The 14,879-nt window shown below is 45.4% G+C and overlaps 2 protein-coding genes across 3 annotated transcripts; one reads left to right on the top strand and one right to left on the bottom strand.

Moving 5' to 3' along the window:
* Positions 1-986: 986 nt before the first annotated feature.
* Positions 987-1,421, bottom strand: LOC144129955 (uncharacterized). Its single transcript, XM_077664008.1, has one exon. It carries the CDS (start codon positions 1,419-1,421, stop codon positions 987-989), a length of 435 nt encoding a protein of 144 aa, XP_077520134.1.
* An 850-nt stretch (positions 1,422-2,271) lies between these two features.
* On the top strand, positions 2,272-14,840 carry LOC144128986 (transmembrane protein 272-like). 2 transcript variants are annotated; one of them, XM_077662837.1, is made up of 6 exons: positions 2,272-2,371; positions 2,868-2,979; positions 4,170-4,280; positions 5,929-5,988; positions 7,258-7,482; positions 10,851-14,840. In XM_077662837.1, exons 1-6 carry the CDS (start codon positions 2,333-2,335, stop codon positions 11,033-11,035), a joined length of 732 nt encoding a protein of 243 aa, XP_077518963.1. In that variant the 5' UTR covers positions 2,272-2,332; the 3' UTR covers positions 11,036-14,840. The 2 variants fall into 2 exon arrangements, with proteins under 2 accessions (XP_077518963.1, XP_077518964.1); XM_077662838.1 differs by having other exon boundaries at positions 2,314-2,521.
* The last annotated feature ends 39 nt before the right edge of the window (positions 14,841-14,879 follow it).

Here is a 14,879-nt window from a genome sequence, read left to right as displayed (position 1 = left end):
TCATCAGAACATATAAATACCTCCTGTGCAGTTGCAGATTAACAGATGCAATCGGGGTCTCCTGGAGGGTGCAGAATAAACAGTGATTCATGGTAGTTTTCTCGTATACTGCCTGAATTCCCACACACTGGCACAGCCCTAGGTTGTCGAAGTGGAGACTGTCCAGTGCACGTGCGGTTACTTCACCAGGTGCTTGTTGGAGCTCGTGAACATGGCCAACGCATGCTCATGCCTGCACATTGCTTGAGCAAGAACACAAGGTATGCACAGAACCACAGTTTTATAAGCCTGCTTCTCAAGAGTGCATACAGTTACAAAAAAAATTATGGGAGGATCAGGCATAGTTCAATTTACCTCGATTACTTTAATGCTTTTACTCTTAGCTCGGGCCCGGGCAACAGAATTTTTCTGGAGGGTGACAATGGGCAGGGGTGGGTCCAGGGTAGAGGTGGGTAGGTGGCTGGAGGGTGGTGCTTCAGTAGGGCAGCTGGCTTTTCCACTGCACCGTTGAATACATTTCTCCATCGCTTTATTGTGGAGGCCTTGTGCAGGGTGAGGCAAATGAGTTGGTAAGTGGTGCTTCTGAAGGGCGAGGGTGGGTAAGGTGCAGTGGTGGGTCAAGGGTGATGGTGGGTAGCGCTCTAGCTAGGAGGGTCTGGGGGAGGTAGCTGGTGCTTCAGGAGGGTTGGGGTGGTGGGTGGACTCCTTGCTTGGTCTGCAGGTTTCACCTCAACAGACAGATTCTAGGAGGGGGGCACAGCTTTAGCAGTAGAAAGCTTGGCTGTCAGTAATGCAACAAGCCTATTGAACCAGAAATCAGAGTTAAAAAGTCCTTCAAAAAGAAACCACTTTCGGCGTTTATTGGGCAACTGTTAAACTATTTTCGCTTCAATACAAGAATACTCTTGTTGTAATGAAACCTTGGCATCTTGGACTGTAGGGCGTTTTCGAGTTATCCTGGTATGAGGGGTTCTCCGTGAAATCAATTATGCACGATGGAAGTCTCCTCTTGTTCCGCCAGTCTTTGAGGTCAGCTGAATGTCGGTGATTTTCAAGTCTCGGCTGACTGCTTTGCACATATCGTAGACAGTTAAGGCCGCGACGGTCGCAGCGCTCAGCGCTTCCATCTCAACGCCAGTTTTTCCCGTGCACTTGGCGTAACTTTCAATCAGCACTTCGTATGTGCTTTCCAAAAGTGTCAACTTGACGTCCACTTTAGTCAGAGCCACTGGGTGACAGAGTGGAATCAGCTGGGACGTGAGCTTGGCCGCACCAATGCCGGCAAGCTGAGCTACGGTCAGGACATCGCCTTTCTTCATGTTATTGGTTTTTACCAGGTCGTAGACGTGTTTTCCGAGCAGTACGCGCCCAGATGCAGTCGCTATTCGCACAGAATCAGGTTTTCCCGCAACATCAACCATCTCTGCACCACCTTGCTTGTTCACGTGCGTCAAGTTTCCGCTGCTGCACCCGGAAAGCAGACGAAGATTGTCAAAAACTGCGCACGACTGAACCACTCGTCTTGAAATGAACGCAGGGTTATTCATTCTGCCCAAGCGACGTGCACACCCAGGGACAAGCAGAATGGTCACTGCCACAAGCACGGCGATTAGGCGCACTTCCAAAAATGATAACTGCAACTACTACCCACTACAGGTATGCAGCATGTGCGGCACTTGGCTCGGAAAGCAGACGCAGCTGCCTCAGCAAGCTACAACAGCTGCGCTTTTGTCGAAGAGCTGTCGGTGATGCTCTGGCCGGAACTCGCCAAAGATGTGCAGCGGCGGTGCTGTCGTTTTGCACATGTTTTACCAGGGATGCCATTCAGTGGTACGGCAAATTTCACACATGTTGAAAATGTCGCTGCTCACACAGCTAGTCAAGATGACCATTAAAGATCTGTGCTTTTCCACACCTCCCGAAACGTACTACGTCCGGCCTTCAAAATCTCTTATAACAACTGACTTTATCCGCCTTCATTGTAAAACGAGTAAAACTGCTGATATAAAATACGCACGCAAAGTCCGCATCATGGCATACACGTTGCACTCGATACCAACTAGATACAATGATATAATGCACATTTCTCGTGATTTCTCCACTCACCAACATCTACCTTGCACTCACTACAAATTGGCGTCTGCTTTTTCCGATTAATATATCCGGTTTAAGGGCAGCAGCGCCAAGTTGAAGTGCTAAAAAACAGATTTTATGGGAAACAATTTTTTGCGAGAAGATTATAACAAATATAAAAGAAAAAATGTACGCTAAGGTATTTATATTTATGGTGTTTGCAAAAGGCGAAAACCAGATGACGTCATGGTAAACAAGGATGGCGTCTGGAGATACCCATCGTCTGTGCAGCGAAACTGTGAGCTTTATTACGAAATTCGGCCTGTTTAAACAGCTATGTGTTCACCTTAAGCACACGTAACGTAGTCTCAAAGCCTTGAATTCGCTGCCTTGATATTTACGCATTGACCCAGAAGGCCTGCCTTGCTAAACTGAACCGCTCCAAGTGGTACGCCCATTGCCTTGGCTGCATGTTTTGTTTTTTTTCTTGTGCAAGGTTTTTGTGTGTCTAACTTGTGAAGCTCCGGATCAGCTCTGTACCGCGGCTATGTTTCATCGCACCACTCCAGTACCTGGATGAACCTGTGGCGATGAAATCGGTGTCACACTGGTCAGCCGTGCGAAATTTGATACCAATCGTGCAGTTGTGTGCTTCGTGTGTTCCTCGTCATCACCTTGCAGTCAGCGCAGTGTTTTCCCTGCTATACCCTTGAGATAAGAGTAAACGCAACAGCGCGCGTTTCTCCCAGTTGGCGGCGTGAAAACAAGCTAACTACACTGCTCGCTCTGTGCAGGAATTCGCTATGACTTTACCGCCATACAGTGACAGCCCCTCTCCGACGCCGTTCCGCAGCCCGGCGGAAGATGACTTGCCTCCGTCTTACGACGACATCACAGATCCGAACGGTACGGTGCCCTTTGGAGGATGGCTGAAACTAAGCATGCACGGTCCGCAACTAAAACTCGCGCGCGTTCTGATCAACGCCGTCACATATGTTCAGCCGATCTGCATGCGGCGTTGTTGTCAAAGACGTTACAGCGTTTCCGCTGAATGTTTTTTGAACGCAACCCATAGCACAGGCACATGTCTGGAGATTGTGATGCAACTTTTAATGTTTTGTGCGATGAGCACGAAAGTCAAGCCCAATAGACGCAGTCAAACCGGTCCTATTTTAGCTTCCAAAATAGGACCCAAGCTTCCTGGTATTTTGAGAGATTGTGTATTAGTGGACGTTTTCAGATTTACTACCACTTGAGATGTTCGCTGTACACGCTTTCATTCCACCTCCATCAAAGTGCCAACAATTTTATGGTATTGCATTCATCAGCAGAATTCCAGACACCGACGCTGACCAGAAAAACATTTTTGTGTGCTATGACAAGCATGCCATGTACAGTCCTGGCCGTAATATTACGGAGCATCCTCTGGTGATAAAACTTTTGCCACGGCTTAGCCAATGAAAATTATGAAGGACTTTTATGCATATGTTAGCGCATGCTGCTGTTGCACTCACGCATGAACCCAACGAACTGTTGTCTTTTCTACGAAACATGTGAGAAATTTAAAAATGCTGATGCATGCTCTGCAATAGTGCACCCAAGCAGATTACTTTGGCCAAAGATTGTTGTCTTGGATCATGATGCATATGGAATAAAAAGTATGCCAGAGGGCTTCTTCGTAAAGTGTTGAAATAAGGCCTTGAGGTGTCTTTAGTGCCTAACACAGGTACTCTTTGCATGCCGACACTATCCCATATTTCCAGAAAGTGATGCGCTTTTTATGCCTGTAAAGTCTGTACAATTTCTACTGTAAAACTGTTGCTGAAATCACATTTTTGGCTGGCTAGCATCCTACCTGGGCAAACTTATTCAAACAGGCAAGCCCAGTGCCATCTTCATTTTTGTTGCTACATTTTATTGTGGGCTCCTTGTCAGCCAAATAGAAAAAAAAAATATGACTTTTTAGGCAAGGATATCGTGCAGTTATTGTATTGTTTCCTCTCCTATCTTTTTTGCCATTCTGCGATCAAAGTGGAATTTTTGGTTCAGGTAATAAAAAAAATATCTAATCGCTGCTGCCCCATGTCCTTTTACAGCACCTCCTCCATCATACCAGTCGCTCTTTGGCAAAGTTCGAGAAGTGCACAAGACGTCGAGTGGTGTGCTCAACTTTTTGCTAAATGTTGCAGTTCTCATACTGGGCACCCGTGAGTTATCTTCGGTTGAGTGTCATCTCATGGTTTCTTTTTTATTCACAGATATATGTGTTGGGGTTCCTCTGTCATGCATCAGTCATATGGCATAGCTGCTTGCAGTGAGTTGTTTCAGGAAGTATCTGAGAATAAAGATTGGGGGAGGCACTTAAGACTAACTTGCATGCTTTGAATGTGAAAACATTTTTATTTCCTTTTTCTCTTTTAATACATTAACAAAAGTTTTTCCTCTTGACTCATTAGCATACGGTTGTAAGACAATGAATATACCAGGTTCACCTTTGTCCACCAAGAAGCAATGCGGTTTTGTGGCCTATGGGTTGTGTGCTTGCCTTACAATCTGAGAGTCCCAAGTCCAGTTTCCCATATCTTCGGAAGAAATGTTATTTTTCTTTGCCTGGTCACGTGGGTTCTGGGACGCCATTCTTTCTGGACATCTGCTTTTGCCGATGAGCTGTATAATGCTTTCACGTAATGGCATATTTGAAACTTGAGCAGCTTGTTTCTATGAATAATACTATCATATATGACACCTGACCAGCTTTTTTTTGAAAATAATGACATACAGCAAAACCTTATAATACGAAATTATTGGGACCGTGAAATGTACTTGAACTAACCGGTTTTCGAATTAATCAAGCACAGCAAAAAAAAAAAGGGCCCAGGCAGAAAATTTTGTTTCAGTAACCTTTATTGGATAAACTTTGTGATTTCCGTAAATTGCCACGTATAACTTGACCCCCCAACTCTTATCCCTTGCTGGCCAAAAAAAAAAAAAAATTCATCCAATTGAATAAGAGAACAATATAACTGCCTCATGAGCCTAGGCAACAGGTCATGAAGTCAGTACAACATACTAATTGATTTTCAATTAATACTTTTGTTTGGGCAAGTTGGTTGATTTCTAATAAGGTTTGTACTTGCACTAAGAAGACAGGACACAATGAAGAAACACGTACGGCACACGTGTACGAGCTCTGTACATGCCGTATGTATTTCTTTGTTGTGTCCTGTCTTCTTGGCACAAGTACGTACCTTATTATAATTGATATTGCATCTTTAATGCAGACTTCATTTACGTGATGGGTAGAGCTAAGTTGACTCCTCCTTTAGATATCAAAATCGTCATCATCAGCCTGAATACACCCATTGCAGGGCAAAGGCCTCTCCCATGTCTCTCCAATTAGCCGTGTCTTTTGCCAGCTGCATCCACCCTTTGCCTGCGAACTTCTTAATCTCATCCGCCCACGTAACCTTCTGCCGCCCTGTGCTACGCTTGCTTTCTCTTGAAATCCACTCCGTTACCCTTAAGGACCAGCAGTTATCTTGCCTTCGAATTACATGCCCTGCCCAAGCCAGGATCAGGATCAGGCATTCTCGCATAGCACCCCAGATCTTCAATTTACCTGGGCTGGTGCAGGCCACCGGTTCTAAATATTCAGCAATATTTACGTTAGAAATTATGAAACCGCAGAAATTCTTTGCATTATCTGGGATTTTGAACTAACAAAGTTCAAATTATCAAGATTCTGCATGGGCAATTTGTTTCAAATTTGAGGTATACATGTCAGTAGAGTAGCACAAGTTGCATATGTACGCCTCAGATTGTGGCATTGTGACATTTATGCATCTTGCCTTCCAGTTGGGTGCACAATTTTGATTGGAGTCACATTCATCATTCCTGTCAGTATGATAGTTATAGGTAAGTACTTCATTGTTTATTACTTTAACTAAACATCCTCTTGCTACGCTTGTTAACACATTCACTGGGACGTGGGTCAGCGGTGGGTCACGTCGTGCATTCCTGCTGTGCTAAGATTTTTCAAAGATTCTGTGAAAAACACGCATGACAGGTTGCTATTGCCATCTGTTGTCTGTTCCAATAAGTTGACTTCGCTGGAGGCTCACTGGTGGGTCACTGCACACTCAAGAAAATATTAGCCCACGACGCACAGGGATTAGCACCTCGAAAATCATTGCCGCATTTAATGTGTAAATTGAAGCAGCATGAATTTTTTTGGTTTTAGTGTGCTGAACAAAAATGTCTTGTCTCTGCTTATTTCTTTTTGGGCAGCCACTCTAGTAAGTATCCGATGTGTATTCCATAAGCTTTTTGTTCTACTTGTACAGTCACGACCATAATATTACAGAGCACACTTCAGCAATCTAACTCCTTTTGCACCTAAACTAGTGAAAATTATGAGCAAGGTAATGCCGCTGCTGCAGTTTGCCTTTTGAACCTAAACTAGTGAAAATTATGAGCAAGGTAATGCCGCTGCTGCAGTTTGCCTTTTGAACCTAAACTAGTGAAAATTATGAGCAAGGTAATGCCGCTGCTGCAGTTTGCCTTTTGAACCTAAACTAGTGAAAATTATGAGCAAGGTAATGCCGCTGCTGCAGTTTGCATATAACTGCAACAAACCTCCATATTTTTTCCACAAAACGCTTGAGAAAAGTTAAATGCTGAAAGGTACGTGTGTATGTCATTGCAAAATTTGAGTGCACTGTACATCATTTTTATACTTAAGTTTACCTGTGGACTGACTTTCAGCCATGCAGCTGGCATTGGTTTCTCCCGCTGTATATTAGGCGGTGGTCAGGGAATATATATAACAGACAAGGGTAAGGAAGTGAGGGGTTTGTTGTGGCATACATGTGAAGGAAGCCAACAGTCATTGATACCAAGACTGTGGCTTCCTTCACATGTGCACGCACACATGCACGTGCGTGCATCACTGCCTTTACAAGCATCCATCTGAAACCTTTAGCCCATCTTTGCAGATTGTTTTATGTCACTAGGAAACTACTTGCTAATAAGGTTATAACCTAAGTGTGTTTTTATTTGAAAGAACTGTTAAAGTGCAGGTAGCTGGCAGTTTGCATAGAGACTGACTTGTATCATAAAGTGAACTGTCACCACCGTGGTATAGCTCACAGTTAATTTTATTCTTTTCATTTTTGTGTGTTTCAGGTACAATATACATCAATGACTGCCCAGCAGAGAAATATATCCCAATTTTTCTGGTGATGGGTGGAGTGTTTGGTGTGCTAAGGACTCTGCTAGATGTTTGTGGCAAGTGCCGGCGCCCTGATAGCAGTGGAGAGGCAGGCCGCAATGCTAATGAAGAACAGCGTGCTGAGGAACGCACATGGAGCACACTGGTCAACTGCTTCCTTTTCGCCTGGTATGTTGCTGGTAAGTGTTTCAAGCTTGACATGGCTTGTTTCATGCCCGATACAGACTTGCCCATGAACAAGCCCTGGGCTTTTTGGGTGTGCCTGACCGTGTAGTGTTTTACAATGTACTGTGAACTAGCTCAAGTTTTCAAGTTTATGTGCATAACTTCAGTTTAGAGCAAAGATTCATGGAGATAGCTTGCCTGGTCTAGTTGCAATGTCAGTTTTCTGCATCTTGAAAACCACAAAGTGTAGATCAGCCGATTGGGCTAACTTGGGCCAGTGGTATCCAGAGTGTGATGTCCTGAGAGGAAACGGTGAGGAGCTGTGTTCTCAGCACCAGTGTCAGCTGATTACAAAGTGAGTTTCTAGTAACTGCAGTTGCACTTGATGGAACAGGCACATTTTCCAAAGAAACTCTCTGGAAAACTCTAGTTCAAGCATTTTTATCATTGCATGCCTTACCATAGTAACAAAGCACCTGGAAAATGTGACTGATGTGCCCAAATAATAGTCTTTCAAAAACCTAATGCAAGCATTTTTACTGTTCGCTGCTACATCCTGCCGTATTTACATGATTGTAAGTTTGCCCCCTCCATATCTCATGTCAGGGAAAAAAAAAAACTGCAGTGCCCGTGGGCATAACGTAAAGACCCACATATAATACGCGTTTTTTTCCGAAATTTTAGCAGGTCAAATAAACACCTCACATTATATGCGGATCCATACAATTTTCGGTCAAAATCCGAGCGAGATCAACAGGTTTTGCGAGGGCTGCTTGTCGCACTGCTCCGTGCTTCACTTGGCTCTACCAGAAGCAGCACCGAGAGGCCGTTCCGCTCGCGCACTACTGTCTCAGCGTTTCGCGCATGCGCAGAAGTGCTCCCGCTTGCTCGCTGAGCGGAGCTGGTGCATAAACCCATTCTGCCAAAAGTCTGAGCGCCATCACCATCACGCTTTCAGCGAGCGAAGGCGCTATCTAGCGGTGGCATGGGTCGGCAGCTTTGATTTTGACACTACTTCACTACGCTAACCTGATAACACGACGCCCAGGACTCTCACACCTCGCATGACATCCGGATCGCGAAAGCAGCACTCAACTGCTTTTAAAAACGAAGTAATCATAGCTTTTAAAAGCATTGGCACTGTGTCAAGCGCTGCTGCATTACCTGTATGAGGTAGGAAGAGCCTGCAGTTATTGCCGCCGGACGCCGGCCTCTCCAACCACGCTGTGCATTTGGATTGCGGACGCTTGGGCCAGCATTCCCGAGGAGCTTGTCTGTTGTTATTTGTGGGAAGCCTGCTAGATTCCCGCCGTGGCGTCTGCGCGGCATCCCGCGTCGCTCTCTTTCCCTTTCTCCCGCCTCGGGCGGCGGAGAGACGGCTGGTGGCTAATCGCTGTCATTCGGCCGCAGCTCCGCCCCCGGCTTCCCAAGGGCCTTTGCCATTGGTGACTTTTGGCGGGAATTCGGGACCCGTTTGGGGTGGTCGCGCGACCACCCCAAACGGGTCCCGAATTCCCGCCAAAAGTCACCAATGGCAAAGGCCCTTGGGAAGCCGGGGGCGGAGCTGCGGCCGAATGACAGCGATTAGCCACCAGCCGTCTCTCCGCCGCCCGAGGCGGGAGAAAGGGAAAGAGAGCGACGCGGGATGCCGCGCAGGCGCGGGGACAATCTCCTGCAGCGGCGTGCTAGCGGCGCGCATTTCTCTTGTTGCCCCGAGCGCGCACCGGAGCCTTGCTCTGAGCGCGCCCCGGGACGGGGTGACTGTTGAGTGTGTGTATGTACCGCTGGAGGACGGCGTCAATAAACGTCTCCTTTGTGAACTTGGAGGCCTGTTTCTTGCGGCGAGCCGCTCTCCTCTCTTCAGAGGTTGAACGCCGCCGCAGCGGTGCCCCAGGGTGCGTGTGGTGACGGCTGATCGGGGCCCTTGGCTCGCGCGAAGCTCGAACCCGCGGTGGGTAGTGGCCTGTGCCTACTGAGAAACCCACATATTTCAGGAAATACGGGATATCTAACGCACTTGACGGCACCGGTACACCCAGCGATGACGATCACCAAAGCTCCGACGGACATTTCTGAAGTGTGCATGCCAGTGTGTATGCCGGAACCGTCTGCGCATACCCGTGGCGTAGGATGCGAGTGGACGTGAGCGCTGCGCCTCTGTACCTGCTGCTCGCACCCTCCGGCATGCCAGCGTACACAGATAATCGGAGGGTGTTCGGCTTCCGCTACTTTCGGAACATCTTTAAGAAAACTTTTTTCCGTTTTTGCTATCCCCAAATTACACCTCGCATTATATGCAGGTCCGTATTATAAGTGGGTTTTTACGTTATTTCTAAATTAAAATGTATTAGTCACTGGACTACTCGTCCACTCATGCGCCATTGTACTCACTAGTGCTGCCATCATCATTGCTGCTGCAGTCCCAGAGCATGTCATTCTAATGTTGTCGCACAGCAAACTGTTCCACATCGCAAACAACCACTGCAGACTATCATCTTGAGAAATTCTGCACTTCACAAGCTACCGTACCACGACATCGCATGGAACAGCTGAAAATTTTGCCTCGCTACAGCTTCCACTCCTACCTCATCCATTCCGAAACGTCGAAGTTGCGGCCCGACGCGTAGTTGTTCGTTTCTTCGGCGTAGAGAATGACAGCCATCTTGAATGTAGCTGTGAACGAGCGACGAACGCTGACCGGCCCTGGAGCACAAATGACAACTAACGAAGCACTATATTAAAAGCTGGTAAAATGCTGCCGGCAGTCAATTTGAATGCGTCATACAGAGCTCATGAAGAGACCCAAAAAGAAGCTATGCGTGAACAGTATCGGCTCTTCCATTAGCTGCTGACATTCCCCAAAAGTGCTGCCATTCCGAGTGGCGGTGCCGCCGCAATTGGAACAGCGGCCCTTCCATCAACTATCAACACCCCCATGAACGCCAAGTGCGCACATACAAGTTAAAAAATAATGAAAAATTCTTCTGAGCAAGTACGCAGAGTAGCCGAATGCTATGGGGTAGAGCCATAGGGCAAACATAAAATTGCATCCACTCTGTAGCATCCCTGATAGCTCCTTTGTTGCCTTTATTTATGGTGCCAAGCTTTGGTTTCAATTGGAACGCAACCACGCTGTAGCATCCCTGATAGCTCGTTTGTTGCCTTTATTTATGGTGCCAAGCTTTGGTTTCAATCGGAACTTGACCCTCCTCACTTCGGATTTTCAAATTTAAAAAATAGGTCAGCTTACAATCATGTGAATACGGTACTTATAAAGTCTTTGGGAAACATTACATAGACATGCCCAGAGTGAAAAGAATGTGGTCAGCTGCCTCGCTACAGTTGTGTCTCAAAGACTCTTCATTTCTTGTGCGTTTTCCAGGCTGTGTGTGGGTGTACCGTGCCTACCCTCCAGACTACACGAACAGTGAAAGCCCAGAATTCTGCGACAGGACTCTGTACCTGTTTGCGTTTGGCCTGGTCACTGCGGGTCTGCTGTCGCTTGGTTTGTTGGCAGCCTGCCTCTGCTGCCTCACTGTCTTCTCGCTGCTGTCGAGCAAGGAATGATTGTATCAACGCCTGTCCTAATGTCACCACCGGCCTGGAAAGCCTGCAGACAGATATGCCGTGGGTGCAGTGCCCACTACCCTCAAGGCCTGGCAGCCAAGCTGCCGCGTGGCGTGTACAACAGTGTGCACAGCAGTTGCGTAACGCGGCTGCACTTTTTTTGTTCTCTGAGCTGTCATCACTTCCTCAAGAATGTGACTTCCTCAAACAAGGGGCATTGGTTCGAACTGTTGTGCAGGTGCCCCACTCATTCCTATGAATTAATTTGTGCATTAAGAAGCAGAGTGGTGTGCTGGTTTTCTTTCTGTGTTCAACTTTCATTGTGTGCTTTTCATGAAGTTGGCCCTTGGTGTTTTAATGCATACTGTCTCAGAAGGTGCAAAAAGAAATGATCAACCTCAAAATCAAAGAGAGAAAACAAGCCTCATGTGCTTTAACATCGTCAGATCAGCAACATGAAAAGCTTGAAGGTGATTTCATAGTATGCAAAAGCACTGTGCCAAGAAAAAAAGAAACGTTGAATTAACTTGTGCTGCGAGTGCTGGACAGGTGCGCATGCATGCTGCCAGCCTCAGGAGAAAGGAGCGTTCGAACTACCAACATGTGCAGTGCAAAGAACAAGCTGCAGTCGTGTAGTGTGGAAGACAAGGTTTTAGAGCTGTGGAGCAGTGCCTGAAAGTGTACCACTAATGGCATCATTTTTTTTTAGAGCTTGGGCAAGAGCAAACACACAAGGACAGAGAGAGAATAGATGCCATCAGTGCTATTGTGATGCTATACATGCCTTAACAAATGTTACTTTCTTGCGGTAGCAGTACTAGGCGCCTTTATCAAATTTCGGGCATACCTACGTACATCCCTGAAGCCTGCTTTGTGGCAGGTGGTCCACATGCCCACCGGGTTGTGGATCAGGTATGATAGGTATGTACACCTGGCAGGCTTTCACCTGGGTGAAGGGTACACTTGGGTGAATGCCTTCCAAGGCAAATGCCTTCAGGGTAAAGGCCTTTAGGTCAGAGCCCTTTGCGGTAAAGTCCTTTAAGGTGAAGGCCTTCATGGTAAATGCCTTCTGGATAAATGCCTTTACGTCAAAGGATGCTTCCATATTCACAGCACATAAGGACCTTAAATGCCCACCATAATTAGTACTACTGCATAATATTCCACGTCTAGCCATGCTGCTATTTTTTACAGCGATAGCTGTACTCAATGCATAGCGAGTTTCAGTCCGGTGTGCATATATGGCAGTGAAGTGACCTTTGGACTTCGCAGTTTCATAGCAACAGCCTTAAGTCAGATGCTGAAGCATACTTTGACTATGGCCAATGCGATGGTGTCTGCAAATTAGACTTGGGTTGTTTGCCCATCCCACCTTGTGAAATTTGGCCTTCAATGATTTGGACCAAAATCGATGTCCAGACTAATTTGACTATAGGCATCACAATGGTAATCTCCAAAGTAGACCTGGGTCACCCCCAAAATTTGGCCTACCCTTTCCGAAATTTGACCTTCAATTTCGACCAAACCATATCCAGCCTAATTTGACCTTAGTCATTCCATTGGTTTTGCATTTGAGAAGCCTTGACATTTAAAGGGAATTGAAAGCATGTCGTTTAACATTATTCGCATGATAGACTAGCAAGAACAGCTGTTGCTCGACCATTCACTGTAACATAGTTAAACTGCTGCTAGTTTTTTCTCCTGTATATTTATGTGCATTTACACATGCTTTGAAAGACTGCAGCACTAAGTACCCAACAGTAAACACTCCTAGATATCATATAAGCTGATATTGGTAACTCCCTTGCAGCCTCCTTTTATTATCTTTTTTTATATTTGGAGTGAAGTAACGAACGCTTGCAGTGTGACATTGCTCGTGCCTTCTCTGAACTTTTTTTACAGCGTATGCAAAGGCGTTAGTTGGCCAGGAGGAAATGTTCTGTACTCCCTGAAATGCATCGGGAAACAACAGCTATGTCTTCTGAGGTAGTCATCTCGAACTAATGCTTAACCACTTTGTGCATTTTGCAAATCGGGCAAGGTGGTTGATGATGCTTTGTGTGGCCTTTAAGTGCAAACTCAAAAACAGCTGTTATTCTTTTGCTTTTCTCTTTGCCTATTTTTAGTTTTTATTTTATGTTAAGCTTTTAAGTACATTGTCTTCCCCCTCTTGATCATTAATGCGAAATTGGGCTACTATGTGTCATTTTGTTTATTTGAAAATGGATGTTGAAGTGATGGCCTCAGTTTGGGTGACAGCTATGTCAAAAACATAGCCTCATTGTTGATGCCTCCATCATGCTTGCCAATAGAAAAAACAGCATGCTCTTCACATGTTTCAGGCAATTTATGAACAGCCATTTTCAAATGCTTGGTTAGCTGTTGAATGCATGCATATGAGCTCTGCCAGCAGTGGCTCTATGTCACAGCTACATCATGCGAACCACTGCCTTCCATTTTTTTATTTTTATTTTTGCTGTTAGAACTATTTTAATCAGTATTTAGGAAACTGCAGTGTAACTAAGGGAGAACTAAGGGCGGGGAAAAATATGCTGCAATTATTAACTCGTGTGTTTAAAAGCACATGGAGTTGCCTTCTGGTTGCATTGTAACTTTGTATTCTGAAATATAGCTGCAGCCTTATCTAAACTTGTCAGAACACTGGAAAGTGCTGGCCTACTGACTCATTTTATTTTGGTATTAACGAGTCAAGTTTATAAAATTGTTTCAACACAGACAAGTTGATTGGAAGAGTTTGTTAAAAATTTTGGGTATTTGTCACTTTAATGCCGCTTGTGAACTATGAACTGGTGACCATGCTTGTCATGTGTAGTTTTGGTTTCAAACAGTGCAAATTTCTACTGTTTGATTGCTTTCCCCAAAGAAAGGTCATGTTCAGTCCTCAAATACTTGTTGGAAAGACTTGAGCTAGTTGGTTGTGCTTGGGAAAACGATTCTGGCACAAAGCGGAACACACTTCACACAGCACAGAGTGATGTTGGGTGCTTGCTAAGTGCGTATACGAGTGTCTTGAGTGCATGTATCATTTTGTGCCAATATATTTTTACTTGGCTTTATTCGAAATATTGGCACATGAAGTGCAGTTTGCATCTGAAATTTTGTGCTGAATTTTCTTTTTTCTATAGTGTACATAATTTCTGTATTCATTGCAGTTTTCTGTGTGGCTTGCAACGCGAATACTAGTGTACTAACCTGGTCAGTAGTTCTTTTAATTTTGTTTGTGATAGTGCATGCCATCTGTATGATTTCAGATATTGTTATAAAGGCCACATGTTTGTGTTCATGCATGTAGATATGAATTTGTGCAGCATCAGAGGCTCAGAATGACATCAGCACCTTCTCGTGCTTTGTAATTGGCAAGGTCACCCCGAGTTTGGTGTAGTTGTTGACCCTAGCACGTCTATTTTCTTTGTATGTATTCATGCACTTGTATGGCGCGAGCTTTTGAATGCAAAGTTAAAGTTGTGGTCTCTCCAAGTACTGAATGATGTCTGAACCTGAATGTTTAGTGGGCATTGTGTGCACTTTGTGATATTTGTTGTGTTAGCCACTGGAGTCGCAGTTCAAGGCATAACTTATTTTTCTCACTGCCCTCGCACACGAGGAAGCAGGAAGTGTGATAGCAATATTTTGCTGGACCTCGCTCCTGCTTTGACTATTTGCAAAATACCGTGGGGTATTAAACATGCATTGCCTTGCTACCGCTGTACTGACGGCAAAGCTCTTGGCCTCTTCACTTTACTCGGTGTAATGTGAAAAGAAAAATAAATGTCGAACTCCGGCGCGCTGCTTGCACTGTGGATGATTTTCTTGATCGCAGCAG

This window comes from Amblyomma americanum, chromosome 4 (genome assembly GCF_052857255.1).
Source record: "Amblyomma americanum isolate KBUSLIRL-KWMA chromosome 4, ASM5285725v1, whole genome shotgun sequence".
Lineage (NCBI taxonomy): Eukaryota > Metazoa > Arthropoda > Arachnida > Ixodida > Ixodidae > Amblyomma > Amblyomma americanum.
The sequence above is the reverse complement of the archived record's forward strand: the minus strand, read 5'-3'. Positions and strand labels throughout refer to the sequence as shown.